This window comes from Peromyscus maniculatus, chromosome 17, assembly GCF_049852395.1.
Source record: "Peromyscus maniculatus bairdii isolate BWxNUB_F1_BW_parent chromosome 17, HU_Pman_BW_mat_3.1, whole genome shotgun sequence".
In the NCBI taxonomy this organism is placed as follows: Eukaryota; Metazoa; Chordata; class Mammalia; order Rodentia; family Cricetidae; genus Peromyscus; species Peromyscus maniculatus.
Window position 1 is genome coordinate 4817875 of NC_134868.1, and position 24488 is coordinate 4842362.

General features: G+C 39.7%; 2 protein-coding genes and 1 pseudogene across 3 annotated transcripts in view; 1 reads left to right on the forward strand and 2 right to left on the reverse strand.

The window, feature by feature from the left end:
- The window catches only part of LOC102908374 (zinc finger protein 120-like), a 73752-nt gene extending 52196 nt beyond the window's left edge, over positions 1-21556 (forward strand). The window contains exons 4-5 of one of the 2 annotated variants that reach the window (XM_042262894.2): positions 11045-11104; positions 17390-21556. In XM_042262894.2, the coding sequence (XP_042118828.1) occupies positions 11045-11081 (37 nt within the window). In that variant the 3' untranslated portion in view covers positions 11082-11104; positions 17390-21556. The remainder of the gene's footprint in view (positions 1-11044; positions 11105-17389) is intronic. The other variant, XM_076553243.1, reaches the window with a different exon arrangement.
- LOC102911846 (zinc finger protein 120-like) lies at positions 4408-24399 on the reverse strand. The gene is made up of 6 exons (XM_076553247.1): positions 24300-24399; positions 9972-10079; positions 8691-8817; positions 8428-8488; positions 7199-7343; positions 4408-5605 (listed from the first exon to the last, which is right to left on the reverse strand). Exons 1-6 carry the CDS (start codon positions 24300-24302, stop codon positions 5591-5593), a joined length of 459 nt encoding a protein of 152 aa, XP_076409362.1. The 5' UTR covers positions 24303-24399; the 3' UTR covers positions 4408-5590.
- Positions 6190-7152, reverse strand: LOC143269095 (uncharacterized; annotated as a pseudogene).
- Positions 24400-24488: the final 89 nt, after the last annotated feature.

The window sequence follows — 24488 nt, forward strand, 5'->3', positions numbered from 1 at the left end:
GCTTCCTGAGTGCTGGGATTAAGGGCGTGCACCACCACCACCTGGCTAAATTTTGCCTCTTTTTTATTTCCAAAAAAAATTTCAGGGGATACCACCATATGGGGATCTGGTTATTCATGGATTCTGTCCAACTTGGAACAGAGTAGCAACATGTTCTGTATGAAATTGGTTTTAGTGGCTAGGAATTGGCTTGCCTTTTACTTCCATAAACTGAAGGTTTAAGTGAGTGAGGTCTTACCCTTAGGGCACTTTTCCTATGCTTACAATGAGGAGCAGCTACCTTCTCTTTAATATCACCAACCTCCTTGGAAGTTACTGCTTCTGTTTCAGGATGTGACTGCAAACTAAAGCTTCCTGAGTTCTGGATTAAAGGCATAAAGCATGAGCCTCGACACCCAGCTTATCCATCCGTTTTTGAAGTTAGCAATTGTTGATACTATTTCTGTGATGTGTACTCAATACTGTTGAACTGTTTGTGTGTCTCCCTAGATAACTGCTAGCAGACATTTCTCCTGCAATGCCATATCCTATTCAATGGGCCCAGAAACAAGAGGGGTGATCCTCTTTTTCTATTCCCTTCTAAAATGACTTATTTTCCCCTCCAAACTGCACATTGCATTTCTTTGTGCCTACTTGTTGCTCTTTTTCACTATAGACCTGCACGGATCATAAGTACTAACTGTATCACTGACTCAGTGTTTTGTCAAAGAAGTCATTGCCATTTAATTCTGCCTAAGTCTTTCAGGACTTGGGCAGAATACAGACAGATTTCTTTGCCAAAATATGACACAAATGACTGTCCAAGTTACAGTTTTTTTGTGCTGTGAAGGGGAAATTGTCAAATCAACTCTTATAATAGAGGGCTTTTAATTGGGGACTTGGTAACACTTTTCAGAGCATTAATCCATTTTCATGTCAGGAAAGATGGCAGTAGGCAAGCATGAAGCTTCGAGTTTACATACTGATCTGCAGGCAGCAGGCAGAAAGAAAGAGCCAATTTCCAGTGACACACCTCCTCTACCCATGCCATATCCTATTTCTCGATCAGTTCCACTAATTGGGGAGCAAGCATTCAAATACATAACCATGTGGGGGCCATTCTCACTCAAACCACCCTGTGACCTCTAGCCTAGTTTTCTATGGAGTTTATTTCCTGCTCAATCCTTATAACCTTGACCTCTACTATCTGAAATACTCTCAGCACTCTAACCTTCCAGTTCCTTCCATCTGCAAGTTCCTTTTCTCTCCTTACAAGAGGCATAAACCCAAGCAGGAGTACACCTGTGCCCTTGTGCACTGCCATTGCTGTCTACTGACCACATTTGAGGTAAACTCAGTCTTGTATCTTTGGTCAAGCAATCAGCCACTTTCTAAGACTTCTATTGTTGGTTTCTCTCCTGAACATTTTTTTAGACTCCCATCATTTTGTGGAGATTTGAGCTCAGAAACTTCTTTAAGCACTGATTCTAAGTTAATTTCTGGTGATATCAATATTACATTTCTTCTGGGTCATCAGGGCTGAGGTAAAGATGAACTTAGGATCAGCCTTCCACACCTTTCTGCTATTAAGGACAAGTTCATAGGGCTGAATAAATGGCTTAGCACCTAAGAACAATGGCTGCTCATCCACAGGGACTGGCTATGATTCCCATCACCCACAATACAGTTTATAACTTTCTGTAACTTCCATCATGGAGGATCTGACACCATCTTCTAGTCTCCGCTGGTACCTAACACACATTTTTATAGACAGTAGCAATACTTATACCCCTAAATTAACTTTAATCCATATACATGAAGAAACATGTAGCTAGAGTTTTCCTGCCTGGCGCTCAGTCAGTAGAGCATGAGACTCTTAATCTCAGGGTCGTGGGTTCAAGCCCCATGTTGTACACCATTTGTAGCTAGAGTTTTCCTGTCTGGCCCACAGTCAGGACAAATCTCTCTCACCTACCAGTCCCACGGCTGCTCAGATCCAACCAACACACAGAGACTTATATTGTTTACAAACTTTATGGCCGTGGCAGGCTTCTTGTTAATTGTTTTTATATCTTAAATTAACCCATTATTAATAATCTATAAGTTGTCACATGGCTCGTGGCTTACCAGTATGTTAACATCTTCTCATGGCATCAGCTGGCAGCCTCTCCTCTCCCCTAGCCTTCCTGTTCCCCAAATTCTCCTCTCTCTAGTGCCACTTATACTTCCTGCCTGGGTACTGGCCAATCAGTGTTTTATTTATCAATCAATCATCCACAGCAAAAACATTTTTCTTAACAATCTGGAATGACATATATGTGCCTTTTTACCGTTTGCATATCTGATGCCCTAGGAGACCAGAAGAGCCATCTGACATCCTGGACCTAAAAATACAAGTAGTTCTGAGCCATCTGATGTGGGAACTAAGAACCAAACTTGGGTACTTAAGAGGAGCAGTACTACTGAGCAAACTCTCTAGCTCCCAAATGTGTCATTATAATAAGGAAGATGAAGATGCCCAATTATCCTTTCTGTTCCACATCACTTGAAGGAGATGAAAGTCCTTGTTTGATGATTGTCAAGGATTCAATGGATTTCTATCCCTCTGCAAATGGACTCTCCACATTGTTTCTTAGTTTCATTATTAATACAGTACTCTTAATGTAAGCAAAGATAACAAAAGGTTTTGTTGAAACCAGTGATAGAGTCCCATCAGATCATGTTAGGAAAAGTTCCATAATTCAAGATATGCTTTCTTTTTGGAATTTTTTTTTTTTTTTTTTGAGACAGGCTATCTCTACATAGCTACGGCTGTCCTGGAACTCACTATGTGGACCAAGGTGGCCTCAAACTCAAGAGATATTGGCCTGCCAGGATTACAGGTTTGCAATTCTAAGCCCAGCTGTTTTTTTTAAAATGATTTATCTTAGGCCGGGCGTTGGTGGCGCACGCCTTTAATCCCAGCACTCGGGAGGCAGAGGCAGGCGGATCTCGGTGAGTTCGAGGCCAGCCTGGGCTACCAAGTGAGCTCCAGGAAAGGCGCAAAGCTACACAGAGAAACCCTGTCTCGAAAAAAAACCAAAAAAAAAAAAAAAATGATTTATCTTTGAATTAGAGGAAGAATAAAACAAGATTTACAAAGAAGCCATCATCAATTTGATGAACAGTGATACTTCTTGAAATTCTATAGTTTTAAAGCCTTTTTAAAAAGATTTATCAACTACATGTATGCCTGTAGGCCAGAAGAGGGCACCAGATCTCATTATGGATTGTTGTGAGCCACCAAGTGGTTGCTGGGAATTGAACTCAGGGCTTCTGGAAGAGCAGCCAGTGCTCCTAATCACTGAGCCATCTCTCCAGCTCCCAATAATTTAAACTGGCAAATCATTTCATATGTTCCAATTGGGTTATGTTCTTTGCTTTGTTAATTTCAGCTACTTAAGAAATGGTGAACTGTGTGCATATATATACCTGTGCCATGGTGTGCATGTGACAGTGAGAGGACAACTTACAGGTGTCTATTGCCTACTTTCCCTATGTGAGTTATCTACTTCCAGTTCTAGAGATGAAACCTTGGGAGTCAAGTTTGGCTGAAAGTGACCTCATTAGCCCTATTTAGGTTTAAAAATTATTTATGTATGTGCTGGTATGGGAGTGTGTATTTGCCATAGCACCAGTGTAGAAATAAGAGAAAAACTTGTAGGAATAATATGGGTCTCCTAGAGATCAGATTTAGCAGCAACCAATTTTACCCACTGAGAAAATTATCTGGCATTCATTTGTGATTCTGAGAAAATGTGATAAGCAAGTGTTTAGTCCTCAGAATACACTAACACATTCCAGGGAAGGAGGAAGGGAAGGAAGGAGGAGAGAGGAAGGGAGGGAGGGAGAGAGGGAGGAATAATAGAAAAAGATAATATATCATTTTCATTTGCAAATACAATTTATTATTCAAATTGTCCTGTTTTTATCCATCCTGAGATGGCAATGTTTACAATCTGAAAAGACAATATTTTATTGATGCAATGTTTCAACTAATCTTATTTGTGAATTAGTGAGAAGGCTTGGTGGAAAATGTCTGTGGTGTGCAGGGCTGGTACCTGACCTTGATTATACACACACAAAACACACACACACACGGTGAAAAGTAGACTCCAAAAAGTTGTCTTTAGTCCACATATTTGTCATGGCCTAAACACACACACACACACACACACACACACACACACACACACACACACACACCACATATTTTGGAAAATATAAATCCCATTGCTGTTATGTTATCTGGCATCTTTAGATATTTCACCTAGAAGGCAGTACTTCAAAATGAAGTGCCAAATTGGCAACTAATAGGGACATGAAGACATTAAGTATCAAATAATATATCCATATCAAATCAAGCTATGCTGTGAGATATACAGTAAATTGCTGATTATCATACTTTATTACATCTCAGCCAGAGAGATAAAAATGCTGCATTAGATACACACATGAGGTATTTACTTTTTCTTATATTCTCTTCTATTAAGCATTTTAACATAACATTGTTAAAATGTGTAGACAAAACAGCAAACATCAGGGGTATATCTTCTATCTTTGGACTTGTGTTCAAGAGGCTGACACATGAGAATCAAGAGTTGAACTGTATCCCTGACTAATTACAGATATCTGAGCCAGGCTAGATAACAAAAAGAACATCTCAAGGGAATTTGTGAATATATGAAACACAAAACTAGGAACAACAACCCAATACCCTTCCACAGACACCCTTAATTGAAAAGTATGACCACATACTGCCTGATACTTAAATATGGACCACTTAGATGATGGGCATCACATTCTATACAATGCAGCAGAAAAATATGTATCAACCAAGTGAAAGTGCAAAAAGATAAACAATAGCCACAGAAGGAATACAAGGACCACAAAATAAACTTTACTAAATGGATTTGCCACACATACAGCAAATTCTATACCTACTCCAAGTATTTCAAAATACAAACCCAACCACAGATGTTGATCTTCACCATTACACTTGCATGAACATGATAAATAATTTACTTCTTTCAGGATTTAAAGAATAAGAGATGAGACAACATTTTTCCTTGAAACTGAAGACAACTTTGATGTTTAAAGTCTTTACCAAATTGTTTACATGAACAGGATTTTTCTCTTATATGAGTTCTTTTCTATTTTCTAACATCAAGTTGATATATAAAGTCTTTAAAACATTTACAGGGTGAGAGACATGACCAAGCAGTTCAGACAAATTCATCCCCAGGACCAAGGTCAGGTTTTTGACAATTTACTGAAATTCCTGCTACAAGATTACAGGGTCTAATCTTCTTGGGAACCAGCATAAACATATACATACCCACAAAGGCACATTGATATCACAAATTTAAAATGAAAACAAATCATTAAAAAGTTTTTACTCATGAATATTCTTCTCATGTAAGCATTCATTACTGTAACACAGGTGTTGAGGCATCTGAAGGCTTACAGGGTTTTCTTCATCATGAATTGGTTCATGTAACAGAAAGCAAGCATGTAGGCTTGAAGTCAGAGAAATTAATCCTTCTCAGTTGGTGGTATCATTTGGGAAGATTTAGGAAATGCTGTCCTGTTGGAAGAAATATGTCACTGGGGGTGGGTGGGCCTGAGAATTTACATCTGCACACCATTTTCAGATCCCACTCTCTGCTTCATGCTGCAGATTGATGATGTGGGTTCTTAGCTTTCTGCTTTACCTACCACATCTGACAATTGTTGCCATGCCATTTTCATAGTGATCCTGTAATATTCTGCAACCAAGGGCCAAATTAAACTCTTCTGTAAATTAACTTAGACATTATGTTTTATCACAGCAACAGAAAAGGCACTATTACACACCCATAAAGCTTTACACCTGGATAAATTATTTCACATAATTGAAGAGAAGTGTGAAATCTAAAAGGGTTACCTCCTTATATTAATTCATAGGGACATCATAATACTTCAACAGATTGTTGACACATCAGATCTTTCCTCCAGAATAATCTTGAGCAACTAAATATAAGTGTGTTGGCTAAAGATTGTACCAAATCCTTCATAGCCAGATTCTCTTCTGTACTATTTTTTTTTCCAGATTCTCAAAGATTACTGTGATGAGCAAAAGCTTGAACAGACCAATTACACACTAAAAGTTTTACTTGTGTATAAAGACTATCATGAAGTGCAAAGTTTACCACACTGATAACATTTATAAGGTTTCTCTGCAATGTGATTTTTTCTCATGAATTCTAAGATTACTGCTACATGTAAAGGCTTTATCACATTGATGACATTTGTAGGGTTTCTCTCCAGTATGTGTTCTGTTATGTAGTTGCAGATGACTTTGACGTGCAAAGGCTTTACCACATTGATTACATTTATAGGGTTTTTCTCCAGTATGTGTTCTTTTATGTAATCGGAGACTACTGTTAAATGTAAAGGCTTTACCACATTGATTACATTCATAGGGTTTCTCTCCAGTATGGGTTCTTTTATGTAGTCGGAGAGTGCCAAGACATGCAAAGGTTTTACCACATTGATTACATTCATAGGGTCTCTCTCCAGTATGTTTTCCTATATGTACTCGGAGACTACTATGATGTGCAAAAGCTTTACCACACTGATTACATTCATAGGGTTTCTCTCCAGTATGTGTTCCTTTATGCATTCGGAGACCACTGTAAGATGCAAAAGCTTCAGCACATTGATCACATTCATAGGGTTTCTCTCCAGTATGTGTTCTTTTATGTATTTGGAGACTACTATTTTGTGAAAAGGCTTTCCCACATTGATCACATTCATAGGGTCTCTCTCCAGTATGTATTCTTTTATGTATTTGGAGACTACTATTTTGTGAAAAGGCTTTCCCACATTGATCACATTCATAAGGTTTCTCTCCAGTATGTGTTCTTTTATGTACTTGAAGATGAGTGGGATCTGCAAAATCTTTGCCACATTGATTACATTTGTAGGGTCTCTCTCCGGTATGTGTTCTTTTATGTTTCTGAAGATTACTCTGACGTACAAAGGCTTTACCACAATGATTACATTTGTAAGGTTTCTCTCCAGTATGTGTTCTTTTATGTACTCGGAGACTACTGAGATGTGCAAAAGTTTTACTACATTGATTACATCCATAGGGTTTCACTCCAGTATATGTTCTTCGGAGACTACTGTGGCGTACCAAGTTTTCACCATATTGAAGACTTTCATAGGGTTGCTTTCCAGCATGAATTCTTTCTTGCCTTTGAAGATGCCTGTGATATGCAAAGTCTTTACTATACTGAGTATACTCAGAGGTTTTCTCTCCAGTATGACTACTTTCATACCTGCAAAGATAATTGGCAAATGTAAAAAGCTTTACCACATTCATTACACTGATGAATCTTTATATCTGTATGAATTAATTTTACAATTTGGTCTAACTGTAAAGAGGAATCAGATCTTAAGGTTTATACTCATGGTGTTCCTATTCATTAAGGGTTGTTTTGCATTTTTGAAAATGCCTGTGATGGTAAGAGCCTTTATTAAATGGTTCACATTTATAGCATCTTTCTTCTAAATAAGATTTTTCAAATATTTAAAGAGAACTGGAGGAACTCTGAGATTTACTTCAATTTTGCATTTGCAAAATTTCCTATACTGTGAGTCATACTACATTTGCAAAGTGAATTTCTCTGGTATGAGTTTGTTGATGTATTCAAAATGAAGTTGTAAAACCAAATAGTTGTAAACTTGTATCACATTCTACAAGTCTACTCAAAGTGGGGACTACTATATATCTTCCTATTATTAAGAGAGAGAGAGTTGATTCTTTCCATATCCCTATGCTTACATGGCTTATATCCAGAGTGACATATGATATACCTAGTAAAGGAAGAATAACAAATAAAAGGTTTCCACATTGCATTCATACAGACTGACTATCTGTTCTTCACAGACATGTGATATAGGGATTAAAGTTTCTCCACAATAACCTTGATTCTCATAAACTGTCCCTCTCACTAAACTTAGTAGTTATGAGTATATGAGCTATACTAGTTTTACTATGGACTCTTTGCTTATTAAAAGGTTTTGGACAAATACTTATCACCTATTCAACATGCATACCTTTTGTAATATCTGAGTGGTATGAAACTAAATGGATTGGCAGTTATACAGCATAGCTCTCATAGAGCTATGATTCAAATGATGTTATCAGTGAAGGCACTGTTTCCTTTCTTCTTTCTTAGAAGAGTGCCTTGTAAACACATATTAGCTACCTCACATTGAGGATATGTTTTTTAAGGATTTAGTAATCATCAATATAATTTAAGCTGTGCTTATTTATACTGTTGCTTTTCTTTAAAACTTTTAGGACACATTAAAATTTCTCCATAGGAACACTTGTATCACCTTGCACATAAAAATTACCTTCCATGTCTTCTGGAACTTTGACAATGTCCTTCAATAATATGGTCTTCCCAACTGTAGCCTAAAATATAATACCAGAAAATGTATGATATATTATTAGAAATTGTGCAATATTTAAGTTACTGTGTTCAGTGAACCTTAAAACCATGCCTGATTTATCCACCCCATTCTTCCTCTTTCTCAATCAAAATTACATAAGATTATCAATAACCAAGAATAAGTTGTCCCCTTATTTTAAAACATAAAGGAATATTCAGTCTTACCTATAGTAGTGAGGTTCCTGTAGGTCTCTAGCATCACATCTCTGTAAAGATTCTTCTGGGAAGAATCCAGCAAAGCCCACTCTTCCTCAGTGAAGTCAACATGCACATCACCATAGGTCACTGCATTCTAAAATATCCCATACATGTGTACAACAGAAAGTGTGATAGTGACAACATTGTAAATGTACACTTCCTTGACAATATACTTATATAAAATTCTGGTGCTCCCCACATTTATTCCATGATACAGAACTTCTATGTAATCACCAAGTTATTTTAGAAAAAAAATGAATAATGAGGTTCCTCTATCATTTCTGCACTTTGACTAGAATATAGCCTTGGGAGAGAAATGCAAATAAACAGACATAAGGAGAGAAATGAGCAAACAGATCAATGGTATTGAGTACATTTTAGAGAAATTGTATGAAAACTTACTAGCTAGAAAAAAGATGGGTAAGCTGGCTGTTAAGGCTCATGACTTTAATCTCAGCTCTCAGGAGGCAGAGGCATGTAAATGTAATTGAATTGGATGCCAGCCTGGCATATACAGTGAGTTCCAGGACAGCCAGAGTTACATATTAGTAAGACTTCATCTTCCCAATAAAAAATCAATAAAACAAACAAAAATGTAGAAGAACCCAGAGATATTTACTAAAGTTCCTATGAAGAGTTATGCATTTACTCTGGTTCTGTATTCATCTTCCCAGAAAACTGAAGAGCCTCAGTATAAACTGGAACAATAATATTAAAAGGGAATGCATGTTTAAACAGTTACAAATGGACAAATGAAAACATTAAAAATGTAAATGTTGATCATAAACAACACAGGCAAGGAGAATGGGCGCAGCAGTTAAGAGTGGTTGCTGGTCTTGAAGATAGGTGAGCTCAATTGACAGTACTTACATGGGGCTCACAACAATCCATTACTCCATGTTCGGGTGTTCTGAGGCCATCTTCTGACTACTCTGGGGACCAGCCATACATGTGGTGCATACCCCAGCATATAGGCACAAGACTCATATTTGTTCAAAATAATTCAAAACAAACACAATACGTAGAAAGAATGTAACACACTTGCAATCCAGTGACTCAGCAGGCTCAGGCAGCATACTGCCATCCTGGGAAACAGAATGATACCCTCTGCCAAATTTCAAAATTAAAGACATGGATGAAGCTCAGCACAACAGCATATGCTTGACATGTATAAAAACCTGCATTCCAGGCCCAGCAGTCACTAATATAAAAACAAAATGAAACAGAACCCTAGGCATACTGGCCCACCTTTAATCCTAGCATGTAGGATCCAGAATCAATGGGACCTCTGAGTTGAGGCCAGGCATCTTGGTCTACAAAGCTATTTTCAGGACAGCCAGGGCTACACAGAGAAACCTTGTCCACAAAAACAAAAACAATAAAATTAAAAAAAAAACAAAACAACAAAACATCAGGTTAGCCAAATGGCTTGGCGTTGAATATAAATTGCTTCAGGTGTATCTTATGTGATTTAGTGATACCATCTATAATGGTGGTGAAATCATGACAGCAGGACACAAAGAAGAGGAAATTGGTTAAGGCTATAGACACTCAAATCCCATCCTCAATGAGGAATTTCATCCAGAAAGGCTCCTCCTATTAAAGGCTCCACAATCACCCCAAAGAAAGTCACCAAGGAGAGACAAATGTTCAAATACTTTATCCTATCTGGTACCTTTTTCATTCAATCAACTAGATTCTGACCTAGGTCACTATAGGCTTATGGTCATCCCATGATGAACATGCATTTAGTCTAACTTCAATATCCATAGTCTTCAACAGCTCTTACACTGTTCAAATGCCCAAAGTCTCTTCTGACACTCAAGATGATTGCCTGACTGTGAAATCTTGTGAAACCAGAAAAACATGTTATATCTTTCCAATGTACAATGGCACAGAATACTCATTCCCATTCCAAAAGGGGGATAGGGGACACAGTGAGAGAAGATTGGATCAAGGCAACAGTGAAACCAGCAGGGCAAACGCCAAATCCAGTAGCTCTGTCTGAGACACATGGGGCTTCAGTTTCAAAGGGCTTTGAAGTCACATTTTCCCTGCAACTTCTCATCCATCTCTCTCCTTGGTTATTTCCACTCCCTATGTGCAGCTCTGCATGGCAGATATCTCACACCTTAGGTATCTCAACATCTTGTGGTTTGAAAAGGCAACCCAGGCTTCATCCTCACAGCTTCATGAAATGAACTGTCACAGTCTCCTCACTGGGGCTCTGACTCTGCAAAACATAGATTCCTGCATCAGGGCTGAACTGAAACCACAGACTTAGAATCCATGACCTGAATTTTTGATTTTTTTCCCCCCAGAACCAGCACAAGTTTGGATTGGGATGGACCCTGCTGAGCTTGGACCACAGTTTGCATCAGGTTTTATATGAAACTTCTTTCTGGGGCTAGGAGTCACTTTGCCTATTCCTTCCATTAATTGAAGGCCTAGCAGGATGGAATCTTACTCTTAGGACACCTTGCTAAGCTTGCACTGTAGAGAAGGGTCTTGAGTTCTTTATTATCCTAAGTGAGGCAACCCAGAACCACATGGACAAACATAAGTGTACTCATTTACAAGTGGATATAAGCTGTTAAATAAAGAATAATCGTAGTACAATCCACAGACCCAGAAAGGCTAATTAACAAGGATGGCTGTGGGGGTACCTAGGAAGAGAAGATAGATTTTTGTGGGTAGACTGAGGGTAGGAACACAGGAAGGGTCAGGTAAGGAACAGACAGAGGGAGAGAATACAGGGAGAGATGAGTTGAATAGGGAAGGTTTTAGAGGGTGATGTGAAAACCTAGTGAAGTGGAAACTTCCTGGAAGCTATGAGAGTGACCCTAGTGAGGATTCTAAGTAATCAAGAATACAGAGCCTGAACTTGAAATTGTCATCTTCTGTAACCATGCAAGTCTCTCAGTGGTGGGACTAGGACACCAATCCAGCCACAAACTACTTGACTCACACTTGTCCTGTTTGCAAGATATGCTGGAGCAATGGTGGCTCACAGTTTGTGTAGTGGCCAACCAAAGACTGGTTTAACTTAAGGCCCAAGCCAAAAAAGGGAGCCGGTGTCCAGCACTGCCTAGGTGAACAGGAACCAGAAGTTGGATGGCTCAGAGGACTAGGGTAGAACCATAAGCAACTGACCAAAAGGAAAAAGTCAATGAAATGATGCCTAATTATACTCTGCTGTAATCATATACCAGTACCTAACCCAATTGTCATCAGAGGTGCTTCCTCCTGCAGCTGATGGGAGTAGATGCAGAGAACATCAACTAAACATTAATTAGAGCTCTGGGAACCATGCAGAAGAAGTGGGGAGGGAGAGGGGGTCAAGGACACAAGGAGAACACAGCCCACAGAATCAACTAAGCAGGTATCACAGTGACTCACACAGACTGAAACAGCAATCATGGAGCCTGCATGGGTCTGTGCCAAGTCCTCTGCCTACACGCTGTGGCTGTTCACCTTGGTGTGTTTGTGGAACTTCTAACAGTAGGAGTGGGGGTGTGTCTGACTCATTTGCCTGCTCTTGGACCCTTTTCCTCTTACTGGGTTGCCTAATCCAGCCTTCATGAGTGTTTGTGCCTAGTCTTATTGCATCTTGTTATGATATGTTCAGTTCATATCCCTGGGAGGCCTGTTCTTTTTTGAAGAGAATGAGAGGAGCAGTATAACTTGGGGAGTCAGAAGGAGGGGTGACTGGGAGGAGTGAAGGTAGGGGAGGCTGTAGTCGGGATGTATTATATGAGAGAATAAATAAAAAAAGAAAAACAACAAAAAAAGAAGTGAAAAAGCAATTATTCAAATTTCAATGATCATCATATTCTGTAACTGCCCAACATGTTCAAATGTCCCAAGTATCTTCTGATACTCAAGACAATCTTTTGACTGTGACATTTTCAGCAAGCTCTGAATATTCCAACAAGGATGAAGAACAATAAAAGACCTAAAACAAACTTATAGATGATAGAGGTCCTTAGAAGTGACTAAATCCCTTAAAGAAAGTAAGGAGCTCTAGGACCTAGGCCCTGGGACACAACCAGTCCCTGGGAACACCCACCCATTTCTGCCCCAGTTTCCGGCCAGCAGGAAAGACTTCTGTGGGCAGGCTTCACACCAAAACCCCCCACTGAACCCAGCAATTCATAAGACCCATGCCCTACCCCAATACCCATTCCTCTGCAACACCTGTGGCTTCCTAAGACACAGAATCTGCCAACTCTGACTGGACCAAGAGCCCTGATAAGAGTGGCTCCACAAGCCACAGAATCAGCTAGCTTGGATTGGACCAACAGCAGCTCCCTGAGATACTGAATCTGCCAGCTCCATTAGATCAAGAGCTAAGACTGGAATGAGAGGGGCTCCCTGAGACCCAGACACAGAAGCACAAATTGGACCAATAGCAACTTGCTCAGACAAAGGCACCTCTTGCACTTCTTGGAAGAAGAGATAGGTAGATGCCAATGCAAAAATACATACAACAACATAAAGAGAAGGTTCTGACATCACCAGAACCTAGCCCTTCTACAACAGCAAGACCTGAACTTCACAATGTAGAAGAAGCAGAAGAAAGCAACCTTAAAATAACTTCATGAAGATGCTAGAGGCCTTTAAAGAGGAAATGAAAAATTCCCTTAAATAAATTGAGGACAAGACAAACAAAAAATTGGAAGAAATCAATAAATCCTTTAAAGAAAGCTAAGAAAACCATGCAAAAACAATTATACAAGTAAAGAAAACAGTTCAAGACCTGAAGAGTGAAATAGAAACAATGAAGACACAGAGGGAATGCTGGAAATAGAAAATCTGAGTAAATGAACAGGAACTACAGATGCAAGTATAACCAACAGAATACAAGAGATGGAAGAGAGAATCTCTGGTGTAGAGGATACAATAGAGAAATAGATTCATCAGTCAAAGAAAACACTAAAGCCAAAAAAGTCATAACACAAAACATCCAGGAAATCTAGGACACCATGAAAATGCCAAACCTAAGAATAATAGGGATAGAAGAGAAGAATACCAACTCAAAGGCACAGAAAATATATTCAACAAAATCATGGGAGAAAACCTCCCCAACTTAAAGAAGCAAAGACCTATTAAGATATAAGAAGCTTGTAGAACACCAAATAGACTAGACCCCCCCCCCCCAAAAGTCCCCTCCTCACATAATAGTTAAAGCACTAAATATACAGAATGAAGAAAGAATATTAAGAGCATCAAAGGAAAAAGGCCAAGTGACTTATAAAGGCAGACCCATCAAAATAACACCTAACTTCTCAATGGGGACTTAGAAAGCCAGAAGGTCCTGGACAGATGTAATGCAGACACTAAGAGACAATGGATGTAAGCCTAGACTAATATAAGCAGCAAAATTTTCAATCACCATAGACAGACTGAACAAGACATTCCAGGACAAAACCAGATTTAAAGAACACCTATCCACAAATCCAGCCCTACACAAAGCACTAGAAGGAAAATTCCAACCTAAGGAAGTCAGATATACCCACAAAAACACAGACAATAGATAACCCCACAGCAGTAAATCCCAAAGAAGGGAAATACACACACACTACCACCAAAAGATAACAGGAATTAACAATCACTGATCATTAATATCCCTTAATACCAATGGACTTAATTCACCTATAAAAAGACACAGGCTAACAGAATGGATACAAAATCAGGATTCATCCTTCTGCTGCATACAAGAAACACACCTCATCTTCAAAGACAGACAGTACCTCAGAATAAAAGGCTGGGGAAATACTTTTCAATGAAAAGGACTTAAGAAGCAAACTGGTGTAGCTATCCTAATATCTAACAAAAATAGACTTCAAACTAAAATCAATTAAAAGAGATCAGGAAGGACATTGCATACTCATCACAGGAAAGATCCACCAAGATGAAGTTTCAGTTCTGAACATTTATGCCCCAAATACAAGGGCACACACATTTGTAAAAGAAACATTACTAAAGCTCAAATCACACATCAATTAAATCCCCATACACTAGTAGTGGGAGACTTCAACACCCCACTCTCACCACTGGACAGATCTACCAGACTGAAACTTAACAGAGAAATCAGGGAACCAACAGATGTTATGACTCAAATGGACTTAATAGACATCTACAGAACATTCCACCCTAATAAAAAAGAATATACCTTCTTCTCAGCACCCCATGGAACCTTCTCTCAAATCAACCACATGCTTGGCAACAAAGCAAATCTCAACAGATACAAAACAATTGGAATAATCTCCTGTATCTTATCAGATCACTATGGCTTAAAGTTAGATTTCAACAAAAACAACAACAAAAATTACAGAAAGCCTACAATATCATGGAAACTGAATAATGATCAACTGAATCACCAATAGGTCAAAGAAGAAATAAGAAAGAAAGACTTCCTAGAATACAATGAAAATGAATGCACTACATACCCAAACTTATGGGACACTCTGAAGGCAGTGCTAACAGGAAAATTCATAGCACTAAATGCCCACATAAAGAAGTTGGGGAAATCTCATACTGGTGACTTAACAGCAAACTTAAATTCTGTAGAACAAAAAGAAGAAAAGTCACCAAGGAGGAATAGATACCAGGAAATAATCAAATTGAGAGCTGAAATCAATAAAATAGAAACAAAAAGAACAATACAAAGAATCAATGAAACAAAGTGAGAAAATCAACAAGATAGACAAGCCCTATCCAAACCAACCAAAAGGCAGAGAGAATGTATCTAAATTAACAAAATCAGAAATGAAAAGGGAGATGTAACAACAGACAACAAGGAAATCCAGAGAATCATCAAGCCATACTTCAAAAACCTGTACTCCACAAAACTGGAAAATCTAAAAGAAATGGACAGTTTTCTAGATAGGTACCACACACAGTTAAATCAGGACCAGATAAACAATTTAAATAGACCAATAACCCCTAAGGAAATAGAAACAGTCATTAAAAGTCTCCCAACCAAAAAAAGCCCAGGAACAGATGGTTTCAATGCAGGATTCTACCAGATCTTCAAAGAAGAGTTAATACCAATACTCTTCAAATTGTTCTGCACAATAGAAATGGAAGGAACATTACCAAACTCTTTTTATGAGGCTACAGTTACTCTATTTCCAAACCACCAAGATGCAACAAAGAAAGAGAATAGACCAAACTCCCTCATGAACATTGATGCAAAAATACTCAAAGCCGGGCGGTGGTGGTGCACGCCTTTAATCCCAGCACTCGGGAGGCAGAGGTAGGTGGATCTCTGTGAGTTCAAGGCCAGCCTGGGCTATCAAGTGAGCTCCAGGAAAGGCGTAAAGCTATGCAGAGAAACCCTGTCTCGAAAAACCAAAAAAAAAAAAAAAACTCAATAAAATATTGGCAAACAGACTCCAAGAACACATCAAAAAATTATCCACTATGATCAAGTTGGCTTCATCCCAGAGATGCAGGGATGGTTCAACATAGAAAAATCTGTCAATGTCATACACCATATAAATAAAATTATAGAAAAAAAACACATGATCATCTCATTAGATGCTGAAAAAGCCTTTGATAAAATCCAACACCCCTTCATGATAAAGGTCTTGGAGAGATCAGGAATACAAAGAACATACCTAAACATAATAATTTACACGCAATTTACAGCAAGCCAATAGCCAACATCAAATTAAATGGAGAGAAATGCAAAGTGATTCCATTAAAATAAGGAACAAGGTTGTCTGCTCTCCCCATATTTATTCAAGCTAGTACTTGAAGTTCTAGCTAGAGCAATAAGACAACAAAAGGAGATCAAGGGGATACAAATTGAAAAGGAAGAAGTCAAACTTTCATTATTTGCAGCTGATATGATAGTCTACATAAGTGACCCCAAAAATTCTACTAGGGAACTCCTAAAGCTGAGAAACACCTTCAGTAATGTGGCAGGACACAAGATTAACTAAAAAAAAATTAGTAGCCCTCCTATATACAAATGACAAATGGGCTGAGAAAGAAATCAGAGAAACATCACCCTTTACAATAGCCACAAATAATATAAAATACCTTGAGGTAACTCTAACTAAGCAAGTGAAAGACCTGTATGACAAGAACTTGAAGTCTCTGAAGAAAGAAATTGAAGAAGATAGCAGAAAATGGAAAGATCTCCCATGGTCATGGATAGTAAAATTGCCAATCTTACCAAAAGCAATCTACAGATTCAATGCAATCCCCATCAAAATCCCAACACAATTCTTCACAGACCTGGAAAGAACCATAGTCAACTTCATATGGAAAAACAAAAAACCCAGGATAGCTAAAAGAATCCTGCCCCACCTGTAGGGCTATAATGGGTACTCGACCACCCTAAGGAGGGAATGTAGGGACAGGAGATACAAAGGAAATACACCAAGTCTAGATTCTGATCAAGGTGCAACTTTATTTTTCTCCAGGAGGGTTGATATAGTTCCTGCAGGGTGGGGGGAGCAAGAAGCTGTCATCTGCATAAGGTGGGGCAAGCTAACAGGATGTTTGTATAGGATGTTTACAGGGTGAAAGGGTCAAGGGCTCTGACTCAAGTCCTGTTGCTAGGCAACCTGACTGTAAAATAATCTAGTTCCCTGTCTTATGGGGGTCTGTATTTTTCCACTAACTAGAGATTCTATCCTTGTCCCTAATAGAATCCTGTACAATAAAGCAACCTCTGGAGGCATCATGATCCCTTACTTCAAGCTCTATTATAGAGCTACACTAATAAAAACAGCTTGATATTGACATAAAAACTGACACGTGGACCAATGGAATCAAATTGAAGACCCTGACATCAAGCCACACACCTATGAACACCTGATTTTTGACAAAGAAGCCAAAACTGTACAATGGAAAAATGAAAGCATCTTCAACAAATGGTGCTGGCATAACTGGACGTCAACATGTAGAAGATTGCAAATAGATCCATATCTATCACCATGCACAAAACTCAAGCCCAAGTGGATCAAAGACCTCAACATAGATCCAGTTACTCTGAACCTGATAGAAGAGAAAGTTGGAAGTAGTTTTGAATGCATTGACACAGGAGATCACTTCCTAAATATAATACCAGTAGCTCAGACATTGAGAGCAACAACTAACAAATGGGATGTCCTGAAACTGAGATGCCTCTGTAATACAAAAGACACAGTAAATAAGACAAACAGCAGCCTACAGAATGGGAAAAGATCTTCACCAACCCACATCTGACAGAGGGCTGATCTCCAAAATATATAAAGAACTCAAGGAACTAGACATCAGAATAACGAACAATCCAATTAAAAAATGGACTACAGCGCTAAAAAGAGAAAACCCAACAGAAGAATCTCAAATGGCTGAAAGACATTTAAGGAATTGCTCAACATCCTTAGGGAAATGCAAATCAAAATGACTCAGATACCATCTTACACCTGTCAGAATGGCTAAGATCAAAAACACTGAAGACAGCTTATGTTGGAGAGGATGCGGAACAAGGCAAACACTACTCCACTGTTGGTGGGAGTAAAAACTTACACAGTCTCTTTGGAAATCAGTATGGCAGTTTCTCAGAATATTGGGAATCAGTCTTCCTCAAGACCCAGCTATACCACTCTAGGAATGCTTAATCATACCATAAGGACATATGCTCAACTATGTTCATAGCAGCATTATTTGTAATAGATAGAACCTGGAAACAACCTAGATGCCCCTCAACTGAAGAATGGATAAAGAAAATGTAGTGCATATACACAATGGAGTACTACTCAGCAGAGAAAAACAATGACATCATTAGGTCTGCAGGCAAATGGATGAATTAAAGCAACATTTATAGCTCAATCTCCTCCTAATTCTCAGGGATCATTATGAAAGATACAGCAGGAAGAGCATAAAAGGCAGAGGTGAACTCTGTTCTCCCAGATCCAATTCCCTGTGGCTCATACCTAGTTCTGCAACATCACCAGCTGAAGCCAGCCTTACCCCTGTGCACATTTCCTGTGGATCCCACATCTTTGCCATTCTTGCCAAAAGAGGGTATATACACATTGGTCGGAGCAGAGATGGATGGCTCTGGAGACTCACCAGACATCTTGATACTGTATATTCATCACTTGGTTTGTCGTAATATTAACATACAAAAAGCTGAGAAACAACACTGGAAGCTAATTATGAAGCTTACTGGACTCTTACTTGCTCTTTTCATTAATAAAAAAAGAACTATCTCGCCCTTGGCCATGAACTGCATACTCTTAATTGACACTGATCAGGTAAGGATGATGCTCTACTATGATTGGCTTAGCTCAGAGTCCTACAGCTACAACCCTGGTATGCCCCCCTTAACAACTTTGTTTGAAAGTGATTGCATCTCCTCTTATTTCTGAATGTATTTTCAACTTCATACATACCAAATCTGGAGAAAATATAAATTTGGAAAAATACATATATTCCAAAAAATCACAGCAATATACTGTTATCTGTATTATTTTGACCATTTTGCTTTGTTTTAGTGCCTAAATTTTGTTTTCCTGCATTTATTTGTCTATTAGTAATTAGGATATTTACTGTATGCTTTCTCTTTTTATTATTTTTTTATTTTTTGGTTTTTCGAGATGGGGTTTCTCTGTGTAGCTTTGCATCTTTCCTGGAACTCACTCTGTAGCCCAGGCTGGCCTCAAACTCACAGAGATCCACCTGTCTCTGTCTCCTGAGTGCTGGAATTAAAGGCATGAGCCACCACTGCCTGGCTTGCTTTCTCTTTTTAATGTTGTGCCCTGAATTTGCAAATTGCTGTGATATTGCTAATAATTTTTATATGTGGCCCTCATAAGCAGTGTGTATACCTCAAGGAGATGTGATGTAATGAGCATAGTTTTTTTTTTTTTAAAGCCTCTTCGATATAAAAAATTAGCTTAGTCAGGAACCCGACTACACCCAAGTCTATACCTAATAACCAGAAATCAGTGATAACTCATTCCAGATAATCAGACAAAGTCTACAACCTCATGACACCCACTGAACAGTCTATAAGTAGATACCAAGAGCAATGCACATTTAGAGAGACATCACTTTGTTTAGCCCTGTGGCCAGAGCACCCCCCCCCCAGGATCCTGACCTTCTGTTAAAGACTGGATTTCACCTTCAGCTGAGATACAGGTGAGCAACCTTAGAGAAATAGGTTTAGGGACCATAGTTAGGAAATTAGCGAGTATGAACCTTGTGTGATGACCACCAACATAATAAAATATAACTTTTTCTATACTAACTATGCATATCTACCTTCCTACTCATGAGCGTTAGAATGCTCAATGGGATTATGAAAAAACAGTAGAGATTGACACAATGTGACTTCTATATTTACTACAAAGCTACAATAATAAAAAAATGTGTACAATATTTGTGAAAGAATAAAGGGGATGGAGAGAATAAACCAAGATCAAAAGTAGGAAAATACAATCAACTTTTCATAAAAAGACCAAAGAAAAGTCAGCCAGGATAACTATGATCTTGACCAATGTCACCCTGCTACCTGTGATTCTACATGTATATAAATTAAAGAAGCATGGACTTCACAACTCATACAAAATTAACTCAAAGTGACTCAGGCTTTTATGTTTCTTACTCTCCAGCTACTGATATTTCTTCCAGAGAGGCCCCATGCTCTAGAGCCCTCTCTGCAAATGTAGGTGATCTCCTCTAGAGCTCTAGGGCTCTACAGCCCTTTTTGTCCACTGTCATTTTAGGCAAACAGCCCTACTGACGCCCAATCACAAAACAATGTAGAAGAATAATTTAATGTTTGCTTCCTGCCACATGAATTATGACACAAGATGTGGAATCTTCTCTATCTGCCCAACACCATGCAAAATTGAGATACCTCTGGAGGTATTCCAGAAACTTGTTTGTCCCCTAAAACTGAACTTTGCTGAATTCCACCATGGTGGCTGGTAGTAGCAGAAAGTTAAAAGCATTCTAATTATGTATTGCTGAAGGATGACCTTCATCACCTCTTTCCACCATTTTCTAAACCATCTGTAACAATTATAAGAAACCTGAAAGTGGAATGTAATGTTCAGAACTTTTAGAAACCAGGCCTTCATTTTTCCAATCTGTCTTTCCACTGCACACCAAAAGCAATTTCTTTTGTGTGCACACTGGATAGTGATATTACAAGCATCATACCCTCTCATACCCAGGGCTGCAGAGCCTCCCCCTCCACAGAGAATTCACACTTAGGGGGGCTTAGAGGACAAGGGCCACTGCCAGGTCACCACAGGGACCAATGGGACCTCATTCTGGCTCTTGGTATAGCCTAGTCCCAGCAGCTCAGATCCCCATAGCTCATCCAACCTGCTCTTCTTGGTCTGGGGACAGTGGCTCCCATACTCACTATGGCATGGCTTGTGGTCTTCCTTACAACTCCCTACAAGAGAACCAGAGGAGAAACCTGAAAAGAACCTATAAGCTATCTCCAACTGGTACTCCTGACTGCTAAGCCTTCCAGAGTCCCTCATTAGCTAAGACCACCCAGCTGGGCCTTGGAACACTAGAGGTTACCCTATTAGATGAGCAGAGTTCAAATGACTCAGACAGCACAGGCCTTCCCAGCTCTGCCCTTCCACCCTAGGGTCAGACACTGCCCTCATCTGGGAAATTCGTAGTTTAGTAGAATCTTCCATTCTCCCAGAGGACTTCCTGTTCCTCTTCCAAGGCACAAGGTCCTTTCTGTGCACATTCCATTACACACTCAATGTCCTGTGCAGCCAACCCTCTGCTTCACAGCTCAGAGGTTCTGCAGACAAACACTGTTTACATGCAAACAGTAACTGTTGTTAAAGCAAAAAGAGGCCATGGATTAGAAAACAGTGAAGGGTCAATGGGAGGACATGGAGGCAGGAAAGAGAAATTAGAAATGAAGTAACTATAATCACACAAAATCATGCTCAAAAGTTGAAAGAGGCTTTATGGCCATGTGCTCCAGAGATTTCTACTAGAGCACCCCAGTTACTGCTCATGCCATAGTTGTCAGGCTGTCCATCTTCAGCATGGAAAACACAGTCCTGTTAGGCAGGGCCACACCATTTTATCCAGTTCTTCCATTTTGGTGGAACTGGTGGAACTGAAGTAATTTGGTTTCATGACAGTTCAGTTCGTTATCCAGATTCTTGATTGCCTGGCGTGTGGATGGAAGAAATGGCCAGTCAGGTCATTGATCAATCATCTATAATTGATCACCTCACTGCTCGGTGCTAATGTCGACTACTGTCAAAGCAGGAAAGCTTTTACCCTCCTTCTTCCCCTTCCCTATCTATGCTTTGACGATGCCTTCTTTACTGGTCAGTGAATGTAATTCTTACACAGGTCTCACGTCATTTTCAAATCTGCAATATAATCTAGAGAAGTTGGAAGACACTCACCCCCTGGTCTATTTTTCCTTTTCACAAACCAATCAAGGCCCAGCCTGGAAGGAGTGGCTAGACTGTCTTTCCAGCACTGGGCACGAGGCAGGAATAAATGTTCAAAGTAATTCTGAATTACAGAGTGTGAGGCAAGCTTGAGAAACAGAAGACACTGATCTAAACCAGTGGTTCTCAACCTTCCTAATGCTCTGGTCCTTTAATACAGTTCCTCATGTTGTAGAACCCCCTCTATAAAATTATTTTCAATGCTACCTTATAACTATAATTTTGCTACTGTTATGAATTGTAATATAAATATCTGTGTTTTCCAATGGTCTTAGGCCACTCTTCTCCTATGATAGGGCCATTTGATCCCTCAAAGGAAGCTCTGACCTCCCCAAGATGAGAACCACTGCCCTAAACTGATATAAATAAATAATACTTAAGAAAAAATGGAATGGAATTCTTAATGACTAAGAACATTGGGAAATAGAAACAAACAGAGATTATAGCAGTAATGCATTTAAAGGAAATGAAATTTAACTAATAATTAATAACCTTCTAAAATGATAAAGATAATTGGAAGGATACTTAGGTATAATGACTTTGAAACAGAGTAGGCACTTCCCTGGTAGAGAGAATGCAATTAATAAGACATTGTATGACTTTGTCCCATATAAAATGTTAGCTGCTGAGTGCTGTAAGCTGACACAGATTGACAGCCAATGGCCTGTGTCTCAAACCTCTGAGCTGACTCAACTGTGTTAACTAGAACTGCACATATCTGCACAGGAGAGTTCCCTAACTCTGAATACTGAATACTCAGCAATTCAAGCCACCCTTCCTAAATTGTACACCCACCAATTCTGTCTTCATTGACATGGAAGGAATTAATACATGCTGGGAAATGTCACACACACACACACACACACACACACACACACACACACACACACACGTCATTCACAGTGCCCTATCAGGTCCTTCTTTATGATGAAGACCCCTGCAGCTCACTGCCTTAAACTTCAGTCTGTGATCTGGCTATTGTCTAGTCTGTTTCCCCCTGCAGTGTGCACAGCACACTGTTCCTCCTCTTCTGGTCTGAAGGGAGAAGCCAAGCTCCACACACAAATCCTTTCCCTCTTTTGCAATGGACAGTCCACTATGTGACTCAAACTGGTAATTTTAGAACTCTGTGGTGCTACAGACCTGTAATCCAAGGATGGTTAGTCAGGAGGACAGCAAGGGCAATGCCCTGTGGGGCTACAGACAGGGTTCAAGTTAACCTCAATTAATACTGGAGACCTTGAATGAAAACCACTTTTCAAAAAGGCTGGAGAGCCGGGCAATGGTGGCTCACGCCTTTAATTCAAGCACTTGGGAGGCAGAGGTAGGTGGAACTCAGTGGTTGTAAATCAGGGTTGTCTCCTTTATTATGGGAATGTAGCTTACTGGCTGCTTAATCCGGGTGAACAAACATTTACATTTTACCATACTAATCTCTAACAGGTATGGTTAGCATTCTAGTTTTCTTTGGGATATTGCCTAAATTCTACTTTGTGTGACTTAACGTTCTATGATCTGGCTATTGTCTCTATTCTCTAAGAATTGAGAAATCCTTATGTCATCAATTCTATTACCATCAATTCTGCTCTTACACATCAGTTTAGCAGTGGAGTGTTACTGTACTAAGGGGATACAGTTTACAAGCTCCACAAAATTAAACTCTAGATGGATCCTACACACAAATGTTAAATGTCAGGCATGCAGAACTTCTGGAAAATATTAGCGAGACCAGGGCTCCGAGAGTTTGGCATATCTGCCTTCCATAGACAATACAGGCACTACAGGCGCCAGCATTGTAGTGACCTCAACAAGAAGACTATTTCTAAGCACCAATGCCCTGCACAGATGCAGCCCGTGGCGTGAAGGTATTCAGATGCTGCCGCCCAGCCCAGGGAGTTGCAAGGATCAGGCAGGACCACAGAGGGACCACACAGGGCACATTGGGCCAGGCAGAAATAAAACGAATTCTGTTCTGGCCGCTGGCTTCTACCCAGCCGGGAGAAGACCCACCACACCAGCTGCGGCGGACAGCGGGCAGCTCCTCCCAATCTGGGGACAGCAGCCCCACGCTCACTATAGCCGGCCACTCCTCCCCATCTGAGGACAGGGGCCACTCACTCACCATGGCAAGGCTGCTTAGATCGCCAGCGCTCTCCCCATAAAAGAGTACACAGCGCAACCCGAAGGCAAACTTCCGACTCTCTCAGCAGAGAAGCTCAGCCAGAAGCCTGGCAACCGGAAGAACCCTCCCATGTTACTGGCGGGTCTGCTGGAGGCTCTGATAGGCTAGTGAGGCCTGAGTGGCAGGACT

Coding starts and splice junctions, on each gene's coding strand:
- LOC102911846 (XM_076553247.1), bottom strand. Junction 8,818..9,971: donor CCTACATGCTAGGATTAAAG/GTGGGCCAGTAT, acceptor GGGATATTTTAG/AATGCAGTGACCTATGGTGA. Junction 7,344..8,427: donor AGTTCCAGAAGACATGGAAG/GTAATTTTTATG, acceptor TTATCTTTGCAG/GTATGAAAGTAGTCATACTG.